The 19,059-nt window shown below is 44.8% G+C and overlaps 1 protein-coding gene across 4 annotated transcripts; it reads right to left on the reverse strand.

Annotated features, from left to right (window-relative positions):
• Positions 1-120: 120 nt before the first annotated feature.
• On the reverse strand, positions 121-19,031 carry LOC111978315 (zinc finger protein 654). 4 transcript variants are annotated; one of them, XM_024008321.2, is made up of 13 exons: positions 18,807-19,031; positions 12,618-12,763; positions 10,463-10,544; positions 10,118-10,253; positions 9,788-9,990; positions 9,532-9,668; positions 5,791-5,932; positions 5,370-5,651; positions 3,753-5,186; positions 2,848-3,593; positions 2,270-2,686; positions 1,076-2,034; positions 121-731 (listed from the first exon to the last, which is right to left on the reverse strand). In XM_024008321.2, exons 1-13 carry the CDS (start codon positions 18,927-18,929, stop codon positions 727-729), a joined length of 4,812 nt encoding a protein of 1,603 aa, XP_023864089.1. In that variant the 5' UTR covers positions 18,930-19,031; the 3' UTR covers positions 121-726. The 4 variants fall into 4 exon arrangements, with proteins under 4 accessions (XP_023864089.1, XP_023864080.1, XP_023864071.1 ...); XM_024008312.2 differs by having other exon boundaries at positions 1,067-2,034; XM_024008303.2 differs by having other exon boundaries at positions 121-2,034.
• Positions 19,032-19,059: the final 28 nt, after the last annotated feature.

Genomic DNA, 19,059 nt, shown 5'->3' on the forward strand with positions numbered 1-19,059 from the left:
TAAATTGTTTATTGAAAACAAAAGTGACTTTTCTTTAAGAAAAATAGAGTTGAATTGATTGAGGATATTTACATTGAGTACAAACWTATAACATTTGTACATATAATCAACCAATGCAGGTAAGTGCACATCACTATATTCATCCCATTATGGGCTCTTCAACAGTGATTTTTATTTTCAAATGCATTTGGACTCTTTTACAAAATAAATGCATAGATCAATTTCTAATACATTGTAAAACAGTTTAATTTGAAAGAAACAAAATCAGTTAAAATACTGAACTAAAATATAGATTTTATGTGCCAACTAAAACTTATGGCTAAAAATACAATTAGAAGTACTTTTGAAGCACCATACCTACAGTGTGATTCTTCATACTGATTTTAAAGCAAATAAGAATTGAACAAAGAAGTGTAATGACTGAAAGGCAGTACTGTTCGGTCCACATGTATGTACAGTGAAGTGTAGCAGTAACACTGATTCCAGAGGATTGTGAGGATTGTATTTTTAGTGCCCGGCAAACTTCAGGCTGCAAGTATTAGTCTGCCACGAGTCTGGCCCTACAGCTCTCAGAGCCGACTGTCTGCTAGTAGTGCCTGTATTAGGCCCAGTTCAGAGTACAGATAAAACACAGAAGTGGAGACACATGTCTGATAGGAGCATTGTGGAGCTTCATATGGTTTCTGTAGTGCTCGAACATGAAGAGCATTTCACTCCCCTTCACCACTAACCTGGGAAGGAATAGAACAAAATGTATATTTGCTTTACAAAACAGAGTTGTCACATTACTATGCTTTTTGTATATGGTAGAAAAATTGTTGACCAAGTTCATGTTTCAAAACATTCTCTCCCTTTTGATATAAAGCTGTGCTCTATTCATTAGGTGTACCGTAGCTCATTTTCAAAGATGCATTATGGTACATTACAAGCTCAAAACATGTTTCAACAAATTACAATTATGATAAGTGGATATTTGCATGACAATTAATCGTTACCCCAAATGTAATAATGGTCACAGCCCTAGCTCCCCGTTTGACAAATTCAGTGAACAGAAACTCCCACGTACGCTACTCACTGTCGTCATCGGAGTCGAAGCTGAAGAGGAAGGAGCAGGTATTTTGGGAAAGGTGTTTCTCCAGTTCCTCGGTGCTAGTGAAGGAGGAGAAACACTTGGAGCAGCGCTGTCTTTGAGGGGCCTCCTCCTCAGCCACCATCTCCTTCTTCCCCACCACACTCCTCTTTACCGCAGCCTTACTCTTTTTGCCAGGCCCGCAGGAAGTGACCTCGCTGGGCTTCCTGCGCTTGCGCATGCTGAGGGCTGCCTCGGTCAGGTATGTAGAGGGGGGCGGGCGGATGAGGGGAGCTTTGGCCAGTGGTAGGAAGGAAGGATCCTCTAGTTTGAAGGTCTTGTGTTCCGCGATTACTGGTTCCTCTCCGCCAGGCACCACCTGAGCCAAACTGACGATATTGTCCACGTCCCTCATAGTCATTGGCTCAGTGATGTTTTGGAAGATTCTGGGATGGGGGTGTGTGGGGGTGGTGGTTTGGGATGGGGGTGTGGGAGAGGTGGTAGTGGTGGCAGGGACGGCTGTCTTGGGGGCTTTGTCTTTCTTATCCTTTTCATCATGGCCATTGATGAGTTTCAGTGTGCAATGATTAGGAGGTGTGGTGACAGCACCATGAACAGTGCCTGGAGTCTCCACTGGGCCGTCATAGTCGTTACCGTTGGTGTCTGACTCCGGAGTCTGCCCCTCCTCTTTGGTAGCGCTCTGCCCCTCTGTCGGCTCGTCATTAGGCTGGCCCTGGATGTAATGCCTCCACTCGTGGTCATGGAGAGAGGGGAGGCGGGAGAAGATCAGCCCACAGCCGGAGTACCCACAGGGGGCCTGGAAAGGCAGGTGCGTATCCATGTGCTCCCAGAGTAAGTGGGTTCTGGAGAAGCGCTGGCCACAGTTCAGGTGGAGACACACCTGTTTCAGAGGAGCATCATGGATCTTCATGTGTTCTAGGAAGTGCTGGTGGTTCCACAGGTACCTGGAACAGAAAAGAATAGAGACATAAGCAACACCATTTTCAACAGGCCTTAATTTACCGGYWCAACCATCTATGGGCTGGTTCCCCAGCCTAATCATGGAGAGCAGTAGATTTGGTGTTCTCACTGGCTTCTGCAAGTCGTGTCTCAGGCCTGGCCTGAAGAACACCTCAAGGTTGAAATGTTGTTTTGATAGAAATAATTTGACAGCAGTGTGTGGAGTCTCCCTCTTTTCACCTGTTACAGTGAAGGCACTTCTCATGAGGATTAGAGCGCCTGCTTTTGGGAGTAGGCGTTTCCCTCTGCCCCCTCCACCCGTGCACTGTCACATCTTGGCCCTTCGCCCTCTGTTTCCAGGGGGCCTCGCCCTCAGGGCTCAGCTCTGTGGTAGCGCCCTGCTCCAGCTCGTCTTTAGACTGGGGCTGGGTATAGTGCCTCCACTCGTGGTCGTGGAGAGAGGGGAGGGTAAAGAAGATCTCCCTACAGCCGGAGTACCCACAGGGGGCCTGGAGAGGGCGGTGGGTGTCTATGTGGTCTTTGAGCTCCTGGGCAGTCTTGAAGCGTTGGCCACAGTTCGTGTGGAGACACGCATGTTTTAGAGGAGCATCGTGAAGCTTCATGTGGTCTCTGTAGTGCTCAATCACCAACAAGAGCCTGGGGCACAACAAGAAAAAGATGGAGACATAAGTGACACCATAGTAAAGTTGGAACCCCCGCCCCACCTAGATACATTCTGGTCTAGTTGGAGCATACATATTTTTCTGTGCCTTTGCATCTGACCTGGGAAATAATCTGTGGGGAAAGACCCTTCTTACCTCTGGCAGATCTGGCACTTCCCCTTCCCCCACTGGAAGGTCTTGTCCAGGACGGCTGCGTCCTCCCTGTGGTAGGTGACAGCGTGTCTCAGCAGCGATGGGCCGATCTTCATAAAGATGCTGKCACAGCCCTCTGAAGGACACAGGTGGTACTGCTTCTGCTTCCCCTCCTCCTCTCCTCCCTCGCTCTCCTTCCCAGGCACCACCTCTCTCACGATCACCACTTTGTCTTTCACAGTCACCTGTTCATCAGTCACTTCCACAGACTTCAGGTTGTCCGTGTCCATTTTACACTTCTGGGTCTTTCTGATCAGGTTTCTCAGGTTCTGGATGATTCTACTCTGCTTACTCACCACCGGCTTGGCTTTAACACGTTTGGGTTTAGGAGGCTGGTCCGTCGGAGTCGAGGGCTCGGTCAAGTTCTCAACGGGTTTCGCTTCGTTCTCTGAGGCTTGATTAATATTCTTTGAGGAATATGTCTCCCCATTGACAGCGGGTTTGACCTTAATGTTGGCTGTGGAAGTTCTCAGTTCCTCTATGTGCTCYAGAACGTGTTCCTTGGCACGGTTGTACCTTTGGAAGTGTTTACCGCAGAAGACACAGCTGAGCCTGGTCTTTCTCAGCTTCAGGTGKGCCAGGGTGTGTCTCACCACGTTGCCTCCCTTGAAGAGTTTCTGGCAGTGGCTGCAGTGGAAGCGCAGGTGTTTGGAGCGTACTGGAGCCTTGCCTGGCTCAGTCTCTTCACCCTGTAGGTGCAGAAACAAGCTGTTATGCTGTCAAAGTGGAGAGGTAATATTCACAGAACCGGGTGTACTAGATAAACACTAAAGAGCTCTGGAGGAAGGTTAAGAATACATTATAGATGAATGAATCACTAGATTTTTTTTGCTCCAGATAACACTAACCTGAGTGTTTGAGTCTGATCCCGCCTCTGTCACTGTGAATTCACTTTCTCTAGAAAGTAGTTCCTTAGCAGCTGTCCCTTTGGAAAGTTTGGCGTAGATGTGGAACAGTTTCAGTGGACACTCCTCCATCTCCAAGGCTGGACCATCCAACTCTGGGTCAGTCTGCTCACTGGGACCTTCTAAAACCTTCACACCTGAAGGCTCTACTTCTAAAGGCTCTACTTCTAAAGGCTCTACTTCTAAAGGCTCTACTTCTAAAGGCTCTACTTCTAAAGGCTCCACGTCTAAAGGCTCTACTTCTAAAGGCTCTAATTCTAAAGGCTCTACTTCTAAAGGCTCTAATTCTAAAGGCTCTACTTCTAAAGGCTCCACGTCTAAAGGCTCTACTTCTAAAGGCTCCACGTCTAAAGGCTCTACTTCTAAAGGCTCCACGTCTAAAGGCTCTACTTCTARAGGCTCTACTTCTAAAGGCTCCACCGCCGAAGGCCCCCCTGCCGAAGGCTCCACCACCGAAGTCTCTACGTCTGACTCTGGTTTATACTTAAACGGTCTCTCACCATATACACCATTAGGCTGTCCCATGTTAACATATTTCTCAGACTCACTGTGCTGTTGTTTAATACGAACACTGGGTTCTAGATGACTCTCTACCACTTCCTGGTCAACAGGCACTTCATTTTCAGGGAAGGACAGCTCCATGCCAGATATAGTCCGACGGTAAGGTCTCTTACTCTCCCTTCCCTGCCTCATCTCTCTCTTATCCTCCTTTTCATGCCCCCTCTCTTTCCCCTCCTCTCCCTGTCTCTTACCCTCTCCTCTCATTCCCTCCCGTCGCTTCTCCCTCATTCCCCCTGGGGACATGTTCTCCGTCTGTCTGGTCATCTCCAGGAGCAGCCATCTTGGTTTCCTGCTGCGTCTCTTCAGGATCTTGTTCTTCACATGTCTGGCCAGGTATTCTCTCTGCCGATTGGCCGGTAGCTTGGTGGAGCTTTCAGAACTGAGATTGTGAATGAGGGAGTACTTAATGTCTGGGTCGTCAGCATACTCAATATCTGACCTACAGTTTCTTCTCCTCCTCCACCTCCTCTTCCTCCTCCTCCTCCTCCTCCTCCTCACAGGGAAGTCCTCTGTCTGTGACTCAGGAGCATCCCCATTCAATCCCTCTTCAGGTTCCTGACCTACAGTGTCAGAGCTCTCCAGTGCTGTGTTAGTGTGTGGTTGGAGGTGGGAGGCGTCTGTGTGTATCCTGCATGTCTCCTCCTCCATCCAGTAGCTTGGTATCCACTCCTCCTCCACCTGCTCCAACTCCTCTTCTTCCTTCAGCTCATTGAGAGCATCCCTCATGGCCTTGTCAGTCATCAGCTCCAGACAGTGGGTTCTCAGGGTCAGCAGATTCCAGAACTCTGGGTCAAAGAACAGACCTTCCTTCAGCACCTGGACCAGGACAGAGTTTTCAACTCTAAGTATTACATTGTTATTACAACATGTATCCTCAATGAGGACATCCAACATTTTCTTACATAGAAAAAAAATACATAGCCCAATGGGCTTTGAAATGCCATACTGTACAATGAAATACACTTTTGACAAACGTACTCCCCGGTGCCCCTCTCTGACCTGTAGGATATAGAAGCGGATGTTGGTTCTGACATGGGTGTGCTGGGGGTGTGGCTCCTCATCGGGGTATGTGTAGAGCAGATACATGGTCTTGTAGGCCTCCATGCTACGTTCCAGGCAGAACACCAGCAGGGCACAGAGGCGACATACCTCCAGGTCCCTGGGGAGCAGGAAGGCGATGGTCTTACACAGCAGACAGCGTGTTACAGGGTCAGACTGGAGGTCTGTCTGTAACGCTGTAGCACAAAGCTCCACACACAACGGCACTCCCTCACTACCCATCTGGCAAAGAAATAAGAACACTGTGTTACATTTAATTATGTAAATAGCAGAACAACAAAGTTAATTTCTAAGTCAGGGTAAACTAGGACTATAAGCAAACAAGAGAGTCAGATGTGTTGGTGGTTGGCTGTACACTCACCTCTGCTGTGATGACTTTGATGAAGGGGAAGATGGCGCTGGCGTTGATGGCGAAGACCATCAGCTGGCGACACTCAGACAGAAATCCCTGCTTAGAGGGATGGGCCCTGAGGTACAGTCTGCTCCACAAGAACACCAGATCCCTGTATGAACACAACATTCTATTATGTTACAGTACTGTATTATTACTGACCAGATTTAGTACAGTCGTGGCCAAAAGTTTTGAGAATGAAACAAATATTAATTTTCACAAAGTCTGTTGCCTCTGTTTGTATGATGGCAATTTGCATATACCCCAGAATGTTATGAAGAGTGATCAGATGAATTGCAATTAATTGCAAAGTCCCTCTTTGCCATGCAAATGAACTGAATCCCAAAAAAACATTTCCACTGCATTTCAGCCCTGCCACAAAAGGACCAGCTGACATCATGTCAGTGATTCTCTCGTTAACACAGGTGTGAGTGTTGACGAGGACATGGCTGGAGATCACTCTGTCATGCTGATTGAGTTCGAATAACAGACTGGAAGCTTCAAAAGGAGGGTGGTGCTTGGAATCATTGTTCTTCCTCTGTCAACCATGGTTACCTGCAAGGAAACACGTGCCGTCATCAGTGCTTTGCACAAAAAGGGCTTCACGGGCAAGGATATTGCTGCCAGTAAGATTGCACCTAAATCAACCATTTATCAGATCATCAAGAACTTCAAGGACAGCGGTTCAATTGTTATGAAGAAGGCTTCAGGACGCCCAAGAAAGTCCAGCAAGCGCCAGGACCATCTCCTAAAGTTGATTCAGCTGCGGGATTGGGGCACCACCAGTACAGAGCTTGCTCAGGAATGGCAGCAGGCAGGTGTGAGTGCATCTGCACACACAGTGAGGCGAAGACTTTTGGAGGATGGCCTGGTGTCAAGAAGGGCAGCAAAGAAGCCACTTCTCTCCAAAAAAAACATCAGGGACAGACTGATATTCTGCAAAAGGTACAGGGATTGGACTGCTGAGGACTGGGGTGAAGGCATTTTCTCTGATGAATCCCCTTTCCGATTGTTTGGGGCATCTGGAAAAAAGCTTGTCCGGAGAAGACAAGGTGAGCGCTACCATCAGTCCTGTGTCATGGTCAACAGTAAAGCATCTGAGACCATTCATGTGTGGGGTTGCTTCTCAGCCAAGGGAGTGGGCTCACTCACAATTTTGCCTAAAAACACAGCCATGAATAAAGAATGGTACCAAACATCCTCCGAGAGCAACTTCTCCCAACCATCCAGGAACAGTTTGGTGACGAACAATGCCTTTTCCAGCATGATGGAGCACCTTGCCATAAGGCAAAAGTGATAACTAAGTGGCTCGGGGAACAAAACATCAATAGTTTGGTCCATGGCCAGGAAACTCCCCAGATCTTAATCCCATTGAGAACTTGTGGTCAATCCTCAAGAGGCGGGTGGACAAACAAAAACCCACAAATTCTGACAAACTCCAAGCATTGATTATGCAGAATGGGCTGCCATCAGTCAGGATGTGGCCCAGAAGTTAATTGACAGCATGCCAGGGCGGATTGCAGGTCTTGAAAAAGAAGGTCAACACTGCAAATAATGACTCTTTGCATCAACTTCATGTAATTGTCAATTAAAAAGCCTTTTGACACTTATGAAATGCTTGTATATATACTTCAGTATTCCATATAACATCTGACAAAAATATCTAGACAGCTGAAGCAGCAAATTTTGTGGAAATTAATATTTGTGTCATTCTCAAAACTTTTGGCCATGACTGTACATGAGGTATACATCAGTGTTACTGAGCAGATTTAGTACATGAAGTATACATCACAGTGTTACTGACCAGATGTAGTACATGAAGTATATATATCACAGTGTTACTGACCAGATGTAGTACATGAAGTATATAATCACAGTGTTACTGACCAGATGTAGTACATAAGAATATATATCACAGTGTTACTGACCAGATGTAGTCATGAAGTATATACACTGCTCAAAAAAATAAAGGGAACACTTAAACAACACAATGTAACTCCAAGTCAATCACACTTCTGTGAAATCAAACTGTCCACTTAGGAAGCAACACTGATTGACAATAAAATGTCACATGCGTTGTGCAAATGGAATAGACAAAAGGTGGAAATTATAGGCAATTAGCAAGCACCCCCAATAAAGGAGTGGTTCTGCAGGTGGTGACCACAGACCACTTCTCAGTTCCTATGCTTCCTGGCTGATGTTTTGGTCACTTTTGAATGCTGGCGGTGCTTTCACTCTAGTGGTAGCATGAGACGGAGTCTACAACCCACACAAGTGGTCAGGTAGTGCAGCTCATCCAGGATGGCACATCAATGCGAGCTGTGGCAAGAAGGTTTGCTGTGTCTGTCAGCGTAGTGTCCAGAGCATGGAGGCGCTACCAGGAGACAGGCAGTACATCAGGAGACGTGGAGGAGGCCGTAGGAGGGCAACAACCCAGCAGCAGGACCGCTACCTCCGCCTTGTGCAAGGAGGAGCACTGCCAGAGCCCTGCAAAATGACCTCCAGCAGGCCACAAATGTGCATGTGTCAGCATATGGTCTCCACAAGGGTCTGAGGATCTCATCTCGGTACCTAATGGCAGTCAGGCTACCTCTGGCGAGCACATGAAGGCGTGCGTCCCCACAAAGAAATGCCACCCCACACCATGACTGACTCACCGCCAAACCGGTCATGCTGGAGGATATGCAGGCAGCAGAACGTTCTCCACGGCGTCTCCAGACTCTGTCACATGTGCTCAGTGTGAACCTGCTTTCATCTGTGAAAAGCACAGGGCGCCAGTGGCGAATTTGCCAATCTTGTGTTCTCTGCAAATGCCAAACGTCCTGCACGGTGTTGGGCTGTAAGCACAACCCCCACCTGTGGACGTCGGGCCCTCATACCACCCTCATGGAGTCTGTTTCTGACCGTTTGAGCAGACACATGCACATTTGTGGCCTGCTGAGGTCATTTTGCAGGGCTCTGGCAGTGCTCCTCCTAATCCTCCTTGCACAAAGGCGGAGATAGCGGTCCTGCTGCTGGGTTGTTGCCCTCCTACGGCCTCCTCCACGTCTCCTGATTACTGGCCTGTCTCCTGGTAGCGCCTCCAGCTCTGGACACTACGCTGACAGACACAGCAAACCTTCTTGCCACAGCTCGCATTGATGTGCCATCCTGGATGAGCTGCACTACCTGAGCCACTTGTGTGGGTTGTAGACTCCGTCTCATGCTACCACTAGAGTGAAAGCACCGCCAGCATTCAAAAGTGACCAAAACATCAGCCAGGAAGCATAGGAACTGAGAAGTGGTCTGTGGTGCACTCCTTTATTGGGGTGTCTTGCTAATTGCCTATAATTTCACCTTTTGTCTATTCCATTTGCACACAGCTGTGAAATGTATTGTCAATCAGTGTTGCTTCTAATGGACAGTTTGATTTCCAGAAGTGTGATTGACTTGGGAGTTACATTGTGTTGTTTAAGTGTTCCTTTATTTTTTTGAGCAGTGTATATCACAGTGTTTACTGACCAGATGTAGTACATGAAGTATATTTATCACAGTGTTACTGACCAGATGTAGTACATGAAGTATATATATCACAGTGTTACTGACACAGATGTAGTCATGAAGTATATTAATCACAGTGTTACTGACCAGAATGAGTAACATGAAGTATATATATCACAGTGTTACTGACCAGATGTAGTCATGAAGTATATATATCACAGTGTTACTGACCAGATGTAGTACATGTCTCCGTTGTGTAGCTGTTGGTTGAGGAAGGCTTTGCACAGAGACAGCAGCAGCTCATCTTTCTCCTGGCTCTCTGCATTACAGATTATCTCTACTGCGTCTCTGCCATCTATCTCAGCCATCTGAGGGAGGAAACAAAACCATGAGTCCATGCTGATGATGCTCATTGTCCATCAACCTACTCTGATTAGAGAGACTGTCTGAATATAGAGTGAAAGGTAGTTATAGATGGTTGCTGTACCTCCTCGTGCAGGTGTTGGTGTAGTGAGGCCTTGTACAGGCAGGTGAGGTAGGCCTGGTGGAAGAACAGGTGCCTCCACACCTCTGGGTGCTCCAGGCAGCACTTAGCCAGGGCCATGGCCTCCTGCACGCGCTCACAGGACTGCAGGTACCGCACACGCAGCTCAAAGAACACTGGCTTCTCTGAGCTCAAATACTTCTCCACTTTAACAGGGAGAGAGAGTGGGAGAAGGAAGAGAGGAAAAAGGAAGAGGGGGAGAGGAGATAAAAGACAATAAGAAATGCATAGGAACCTCACAAACAAAAAAACAAACAGAGAATGTGTATGTACCTTCTGTCTGTGTGAGGGCTGTGTCTTTCAGGATGGCTTGCAGAGCGGGTCTCTCCCAGGGACCGCCATCTTTGATGATCTGCCTCACCTGCAGCAGGTACACGTTCCTGTGTCTCAGCAGGCGGCGATGGCAGGCCTACAGAGGAGTAATGAAAAAATAAAGATAGTCACACTCTATATATAAACTCCCAGTAATTTATTGGGTAAATCACCAACGTTTCGGCATCACTGTGCCTTCTTCAGGGTCAAAGAGGATGAAATGGGACTCACGTTAACACAGTGTACATGGATCATCATGATGATTGCACTCAGTGAGAATAAAAACATGACACTTTTTTGCCTCACCTGAAAAGAGGCTAATATGTCCCTCAGGGGGGCCTCTAGGAACTCCTCTTTCCCGAAGAACAACATCAGCTCAAAGAAGCTCCTGAAAATGACATTTACACACACACACACACACACACAGTGCATTTGGAAAGTATTCAGACCCATTCCCTTTTTCCACATTTTGTTACGTTACAGCCTTATTCTAAAATTGATTAAATACATTTTTTTACTCAATCTACACACAATACCCCATAATGACAAAGCGAAAACAGGTTTTTAGACATTTTTGCAAATGAATTACATTTGAAAACAGATACCTTATTTACATAAGTATTCAGACCCTTTGCACCTTAGCCAAATACTTTTAAACTCAGTTGTTCACAATTCCTGACATTTAATCCTAGTAAAAATTCCCTGTCTTAGGTCAGTTAAAGGCTGACCACACCGTACGCAAGCGTTGCAAAATAAATTAAGAAATCTATGTTATTCAATTATTGCGCGCGCCAACGAGCGTCTGCGTTGCCAAGGGCTAAAGTAGAAATCAGTTCCATTTCTGACGCAGATTGCGCTGCAAGTCCTGCCTCTCCCATCTCCTCATTGGTTTATAGAAGCAGGTACCCATGTGCCATCTCCTCATTGGTTATACCCACGTGGGTGACTGGGGAAAAGACAAACAAGGTCAGTGGCGGTAATGCACCTAATTTATGAAAGTTGCCAATCGCAATATAAAGTCAAGAGAAAAAAAGCCTGGAAGGAAGAGAGATGACTAGAGACGATTCGGTTGACTGTTTATGTGTGGATTAATTGCCGGAGTAGAAGACCTTGTGCATTTCAGGTTAAAATAACAACTCAATGTTTATATCCCAGGACAAATTAGCTAGCAACAGCTAAATAGGATAACTTAGCTAGCAAGTGCAAGCTAGCTAGCTAAATTGCCATAAAGGTTTAATGCTTTTCGACTTGTCTCCAAATTAATGTAATTGGTTCAGAGTTTGTTTTGATATTTTAACCTGCGTGTGGTGATCGCGTTTGGTTGGGGGGACAAAATAAATGTATGCGCGCAGCCGGTTTGGGTTCCGTGTAAGGTCTTTAAGCTTTAACTTCCTGACTGATGTCTTGAGATGTTGCTTCAATATATCTACATAATTGTCCTACCTCATGATGCCATCTATTTGTGAAGTGCACTAGTCCCTCCTGAAGCAAAGCACCCCTACAACATGATGCTGCACCCCCGTGCTTCACGTTTGGGATGGTGTTCTTCGGCTTGCAAGCCCCTCCCTTTTTCCTCCAAACATAACGATGGTCATTATGGCCAAACAGTTCTATTTTGTTTCATCAGACCAGAGGACATTTCTCCAAAAGTGCGATCTTTGTCCCATGTGCAGTTGCAAACCGTAGTCAGGCTTTTTTATGTTGGTTTTGGAGCAGTGACTTCTTCCTTGCTGAGCGGCCTTTCAGGTTATGTCGATATAGGACTCGTTTTACTGTGGATATAGATACTTTTGTACCTGTTTCCTCTAGCATCCTCACAGGGTTCTTTGTTGTTGTTCTGGATTGATTTGCACTTTTTGCACCAAAGTGCGTTCATCTCTAGGAGACAGAACGCATCTCCTTCCTGAGCGGTATGACGGCTGCGTGGTCCCATGGTGTTTATACTTGCTTACTATTGTTTGTACAGATGAACGTGGTACCTTCAGGTGTTTGGAAATTGCTCCCAAGGATGAACCAGACTTGTGGAGGTATGCAAAACAATTTCTGAGGTCTTGGCTGATTTCTTTTGATTTTCCCATGATGTCGATCAAAGAGGCACTGAGTTTGAAGGTAGGCCTTGGAACTACATCCACAGGTACACCTCCAATTGACTCAAATGATGTCAATAAGCCTATCAGAAGCTTCTAAAGCCATGACATAATTTTCTGGAATTTTCCAAGCTGTTTAAATGCACAGTCAACTTAGTGAATGTAAACTTCTGACCCACTGGAATTGTGATACAGTGAATTATAAGTGAAATAATATGTCTGTAAACAAACTGTGTATATATACACACACATATATATATATATACTTTCAGAGAACAGTCGTGCTGGATAGCACATTGTAGAAAGAGAATATTCAAGTCAGCTTTGTACAGTGTGGGTCAGCATTACATGATGAAAACCAAACAAGTACTTACAAAGCCAAGCTGCTGAGAGCATAACAGACGTGCTGACAGTCATCGGGGTAGGCAACAGTGGCTCTGGTGAAGCAGGTCAGAGCCGTCCGCAGCACCTTCAGCTGGGGCAGCGGCACCTGCCATCTCCCTGTGTGCACCTCTACCAGCTTTACAGAGAGACAGTCAGACAGAGATACAGGGGCTGTGATTGAGATACACAGGCCAGTGCAGATTATTGGATCCGTATGTCATTAGTTGTTGTGGTTCCTGAATTCTGAAATATTAAAACCTTTTTTCAGGTGAGGTATTGTAGAGATCTCAGCATCTGTGCAGTCGAGACTTGTGTAGCTGGCTAGCAATCTAGATTTTAGACCATGTGGCAAGGGAATGCTTCAGGGAAGAGTGCTGCTCATCTGAAATGTTTTACAGTAGCTAGCTCAAATTGGGTTTCATTGCTTGTTAGATGTGCTGGGTAGTACCACCTCAAGACTTACTATAAAATCAAGTGACAGCGCGCCTTATTTGTCAATGTTTTTGACAAGTGGAGTGAGCCAATATATTTTTTGCATAATCCTCTCTTTGACTAGACTACTGACGTTACATAAAATTCAAAAGGCAGTAAGGCACATTTCCTCATATGAATAAATTCAACGTTTTTGCTTACCGTTTCATACACATCTGTGTGGTTTTACTATGAAGATGATACGTTTAATTCGTAACTACATCCATCGTAAAAAGACATTGATTACACTCGTGGTCATTATGTCAACAATATCTATGTTTTTGCCACCCGTTATAACTAATTGGTGGCGCAGTCCGTTGCTGTTTTCATGTTATCCAGAGCGTTGGTGACTGGAACTGTGCTGCTGGCAACAATTTATTACGCTTTTTTGCAGACGTTTACTGACACCCGCCATATTCAATGGTGCGCGAGTGCTCTGAAATTGGAGTAGATTGACAATTCTTGCTATGTCCATTGAAACGCACAATGACTATTCCACTTAGCCAAGAATGATGTGAATAATCAAGTCAATAAACATTGGTTAGTTATTTAATATACTGCATGGCAAGTTCAATGTATTATTATCCAAATAGGTAACTAGGGCGGCAGGTAGCCTAGTGGTTAGAGCCAGTACATGCATATAAGAAATTGTTCTTAATCAATAGGGTAGGGGGCACTATTTTCACCTCTGGATGAAAAGCGTGCCCAAAGTAAACTGCCTGCTACTCAGGCCCAGAAGCTAGGATACGCATATAATTAATAGATTTGGATAGAAAACACTCCAAAGTTTCTAAAACTGCTAAAATAATGTCTGTGAGTATAACAGAACTGAAATGTCTGGCAAAAACCTGAGAAAAATCCATCCAGGAAGTGGGATTTTTTTTATGTTTGTAGTTTTCCATTGACTGCCTGTTCAGATCCATTGACTTAGAACTGAAATTGCACTTCCTATGGCTTCCACTAGATGTCAACCATCTTTAGAAATTGTTTCAGGCTTGTATTCTGAAAAATGAGGGAGTAAGACCACTCTGAATGAGTGGACACTGCAGTGTCCCAGAGGTTTTTCATGCGCGCGACCGAGAGTGCGTCTTTCTTGTTTAACATTTATTTTAACGAAGCTTTTGTCCGGTTGAAATATTATTGATTATTATGACTAAAAACAACCTGAGGATTGATTATAAACATTGTTTGACATGTTTCTACGAACTTTACTGATACTTTTCGGATTTTTCATCTGCCTGTTGTGACTGCCTTTGAGCCTGTGGATTACTGAACAAAACGCGCAAACAAAACAGAGGTTTTTGGATATAAAGAGGGACTTTATCGAACAAAACAAACATTTATTGAGTAAATGGGAGTCTTGTGAGTGCAACCATATGAAGATCATCAAAGGTAAGTGATTAATTTTATCGCTATTTCTGACTTGTGTAACTCCTCTACTTGGCTGGTAACTGTTTGTAATGGTTTGTCTGCTGGGCGCTGCTCTCAGTTAATCGCATGGTATGCTTTTGCCATAAAGCCTTTTTGAAATCTGACACCGTGGTTGGATTAACAAGAAGTTAATCTTTAAACTGATGTATAACACTTGTATGTTTTATGAATTTTTATCATGAGTATTTCTGTTTTTGAATTTGGCGCTCTGCAATTTCACTGGATGTTGGCCAGGTGGGTCGCTACAGTCCCACACCCCCTAGAGAGGTTATTAACTGACTTGTCTGGTTTTTAAAAAAAAAATTGCTTACATACTGCTGTAATGCTATTCGTAGCTAACAAATTGTCAGCCAACATAGCGTGTAATGTAACTTGTTTGAAAAGTCATTACATTTTCTTAACATTTGTCATTAGTCAGTTGTCGTTAAACTTTGGCTGTATATTTTCCGCCATTTTCTTCAAAACTGAAAACGATGTGAAGCCACGCCCATTTCCTGAAGAATGTGTGTATACAGTACTTCATAATTTGGCGAATTTAGTACACAGGAACTTTTGGCATACTCACTACATCCATACTATGACCAATAAGCATACTATATAATCAGTGCGGGTTAGTATGAGTATTCGAACACAGTTCTAGTTAGTTTCTAGTAATCTCTCCTAGTTCAGTCTTCTTCTTTAGATTTTATATGGCATTTGGCAAGCAACTTCAAGGCGCATCAACCGACTGGACTGGAGTGTGGACCTCATTCATCTGTCAATCACCCACGTGGGTATATCCTCCTAAAAACAAATGAGATGGGAGAGGCGGGACTTGCAGCGCAACAAGCATCTAAAATAGAACCAAGTTCTATTTTAGCGCCTGGTTACGCAAATGCTTGTTGACACACGCGAGCACTTTGGATGAAATTATTGAATAACATGCATGTGTACATTTATTTTGCAGGCGTTGTGGTCAGCTTGTTACGCAGCACGTGGCAATAGATTTCAGGAACTCAGCTCCTTACCACTGTGAGGTAACTGTCCAGAACCACATTTGTAAAAGATGGCCACTATTTTATTATGAGTGTGCCAGTGGACTTATGGTAAGTATGCTTTACTGAGAAAGTGTTGGGATCAGGTACAATTACCCACCCCTAAACGAATATTTATGAGCAATTCCCCCCACCCACAACTTCTCACCTTAATGCATTATTTTCTTTTTTTTTTGAGGGGTTGAGACCGGCATATCATCAATCAACCACATTTCTCAAATACTTTGGGGCTAAATTCCACAAGTTCAGAGCGATCCTGCATCTGCAGGAACCCCTCTAAACTTATATTGGTACATGTTTATTAAGCTAAGACAGGCGGGAGCGCCCCAGTGCAGTACGTGGTGTTCATGCACAATGTTGGATATCAGCCGCAGAGAAAAAGGAGCGGGGCCGACAACAGTAGCTAGCTAACTAGCCATACACTAGTAGACAGTGTCCTTCATCCCGCCTGTCGGGCACTGTTTTCCAGCAGTTCTGTTAACGACAGCAGGTGATCGGCAGGCTGGAGCGAAGGACACTGCTAGTTTATCCAGCTAGTCCGGTACACAGCAGGCGGGGGCTACCTGTGGCTACACCGTGTGCTAACTAGTTATGTGCGCTAGCTAACTAACACATGGTGTCGCTAACTAGCTACCTAGTTAGCTAGCACACGGTATCGCCCCAGCCTGCTATTCTAGTGGGAGRCGGGTGCTACCGGTAGACAGTGTCCTTCGTCCCCGCCTATCAGGCACTACTTCCCCATAGTTCTGTTAAATACGATGAGGGCCACCTAGAACACGGTGTCGCTAACTAGCAAGCTAACACATGCTATCGCTCCAACCTGATGTTCTAGCGGGATCAACCGGTAGACTGTCCTTCGCCACTGCCTGTTAGGCACTGTTTTCCAGCATTTCTGTTCCGCAGAAGAAAAGGACACTTGTCTACCAGTGTCGATCCCGCTAACTAGCAAGGAGGACTTCGGGAGGCAGGGGATTAAAAAACCTCAGATAATAGTTTTATTTCTCACATTCAAAAGTGTCACAAGCATGAAGATGTGCCCGGGGGGGTGGCCTAACTACTTACAAAATGCGTGCTTCTGACGAAGTAAGGTACCTTAACATTTAAGGTCATTTCATAAAACTTGAGGCTCTCCATGCTCACTAGTTGCTCATTCAACATATTTGCTGCTACTTCAATCAGTCCCGTTTTAAAAGACTCCCTTCTTATCTGTTTTACATTCCCTGAGACCAACCAGAAATGATTTCTTGGCCAAATATTCCCAGATTTTTATAAAACAGCCACACACGTGGGCTCTCGTTTCTGCATCACCAAATTGTGCGTGAGGCAAAAAAGTAGGCTACGTGTGTTTCTATTAGCTCGTTCGGTGCCGCGGGAGCAAGGCTGTAGTGGAGCGCTTCTCACAATGGTGCTCATTTAAAGTCAGATCAAAGCTGCTGAATCAATGACAAAACATGTATTTGTACTGCTCTAATTACATTGATAACCAGTTTATAATGAAATAAGGCACCTCTGGGGTTTGTTGGTGGTATATGGCCAATATACCACGGCTAAGGGTTGTATCCAGGCACTCCGTGTTGCAGTACGCTTAAGAACATGTGGTATATTGGCCATATACCACACACACCCCCTCGGGCCTTATTGCTTAATCACCACCATCTTTATTTTTTTTTATGAAGATCTAAATGCATATTCCCATGAAACTAATTTGAGATCAAATGATTGACATGCAGATGCAATTTGGACGTTTCACGTGAAGAAATGTCATTCATGTCAATCATGTATTAAAAATAGAGGGCGCTGCCGTTTTTTTATTTTATTGATGTAGGCTACAATGTCCCACATTCATCCTGTTGTTCATCCTATTTTAAATGTGGTTACCCTAGCTTTTTGCCAACAGACATAGCTATGTGACAGCTTTAGCTAGCTTATCATTAGCCAACTGGCTAAATGTAAACACGGTATTAACATATTAGCGAAGAAAAACGTATTACAGCACAGCTAGCTACATGCCAGTTTGTCATTTTAGCTAAACTTGTGGACACAATCAGTAACGTTAGTCTTCTCCACAGTGATAGGTAGACAGTTTTGCATGCTAGCTAGCAATCCTAGGTTGTGTTCGTAAATTCAGAGCGTTGTCAGATTGTCCGTTCATAAATTCAGAACGTTTCGCCACAGATTGAACAATGAGACAGATATTTTACCGGGTGTATRAATGTGAAGCATTTGGTTGGTGTTTCCACACACTACCAAATATCCTGCCGAGACGAAACCCAGTAGCAATCAGTGGGAGAAGATGGATTTTGGGCGACATTCTGTACATTTTCTCATCGATGAAACATTTGATATCCATACAGTTCAGAAATGTAATCTGTAACAAACAGTGGACTGCGTGTTGTAGACTTTACTATTTGCAATATATATCTAACATTGTAAATGGTGTTATTTAGGAGTGCAAGGGCGAATCGTTCCCTAACGGAAATATGCAAATAAATGCTAGAACGCGCCAATTGGATCCCGCTAGCTCGTTCTTGGCTCTGCCCATCTCCTTGCTTGTTCTGCCCACTAGGATTTATTTGCTCCCATTGCAAACGACAGGTCAAGATTTGGTTACGCTCTCCGGAGCGTACACTGGATGCTGTGGCCAAGGAGTAGGGTTGATCAGAGCGTTCTGGCCTCACAACAACAACAACAGTCAAGCACCCAAGCTAAATGAGCTTGCTAACATGCTACTTCCAGACACAAATGAGAGAACACCTCATTCTGGCCATTTTAATCACCCCAGCAGAACTGGTTAAGCTGTTATTTAGAGCGGTGGTGACTGTGCTGCTAGCAACAATTTAATTGCTGACGTTTACAGTACTGACACCGGTCATATTCAACGGATGTTGCGCGTTCGTAAATTCCTCATTCTTCGAGAGTGCTTTGAATTCGGAGTAGATAGCTAGAGTGAATTTACGAACGCACCCATAGTTAGCGTGTAACGTCACATAGTGGTAGCCAACTCAAAGAGAAATAAAAGCTCTGTGGGGTAACGTTATAGCTAGCTAGACCAGTATGGGTTGACTAAATTTGCGATGCCACGTAACGTTGGCTAGTAAAGTAATGTATTTGCTATCTACAGTAGCTGAACTGCCTTGCTTCGTACTGCAAGCAACTGGCTAACTTACTTAGTAGCTAGCAAGCTTGGCGTAAGAACTCGCCTCTCTCCCAACTAAAACCAGGAATTGGCGTGATTTAGCTTACCTTACAAAACTCGGAGCAATATTCTTTGCTTTGTACCGAAGAATTGTCGTTAGAGTATATGTACAAAGTCTCCAGTTCCAATTCTAGCCTGTCTGTTTCCAAATCACTTTCCCCCTCCGCCATACTGTCTCGTTTACCTTGCACATAAAGGGCCTACTAGCGGATAGGTTGACATACTACAACAACTAATATCCTGGATCTACATTGGATAAAAACTACATCAATATGAAGGGTTATGAGAAAGCAAGGCAGT

Source organism: Salvelinus sp. IW2-2015, linkage group LG2 (assembly GCF_002910315.2).
Source record: "Salvelinus sp. IW2-2015 linkage group LG2, ASM291031v2, whole genome shotgun sequence".
Classification (NCBI taxonomy): domain Eukaryota; kingdom Metazoa; phylum Chordata; class Actinopteri; order Salmoniformes; family Salmonidae; genus Salvelinus; species Salvelinus sp. IW2-2015.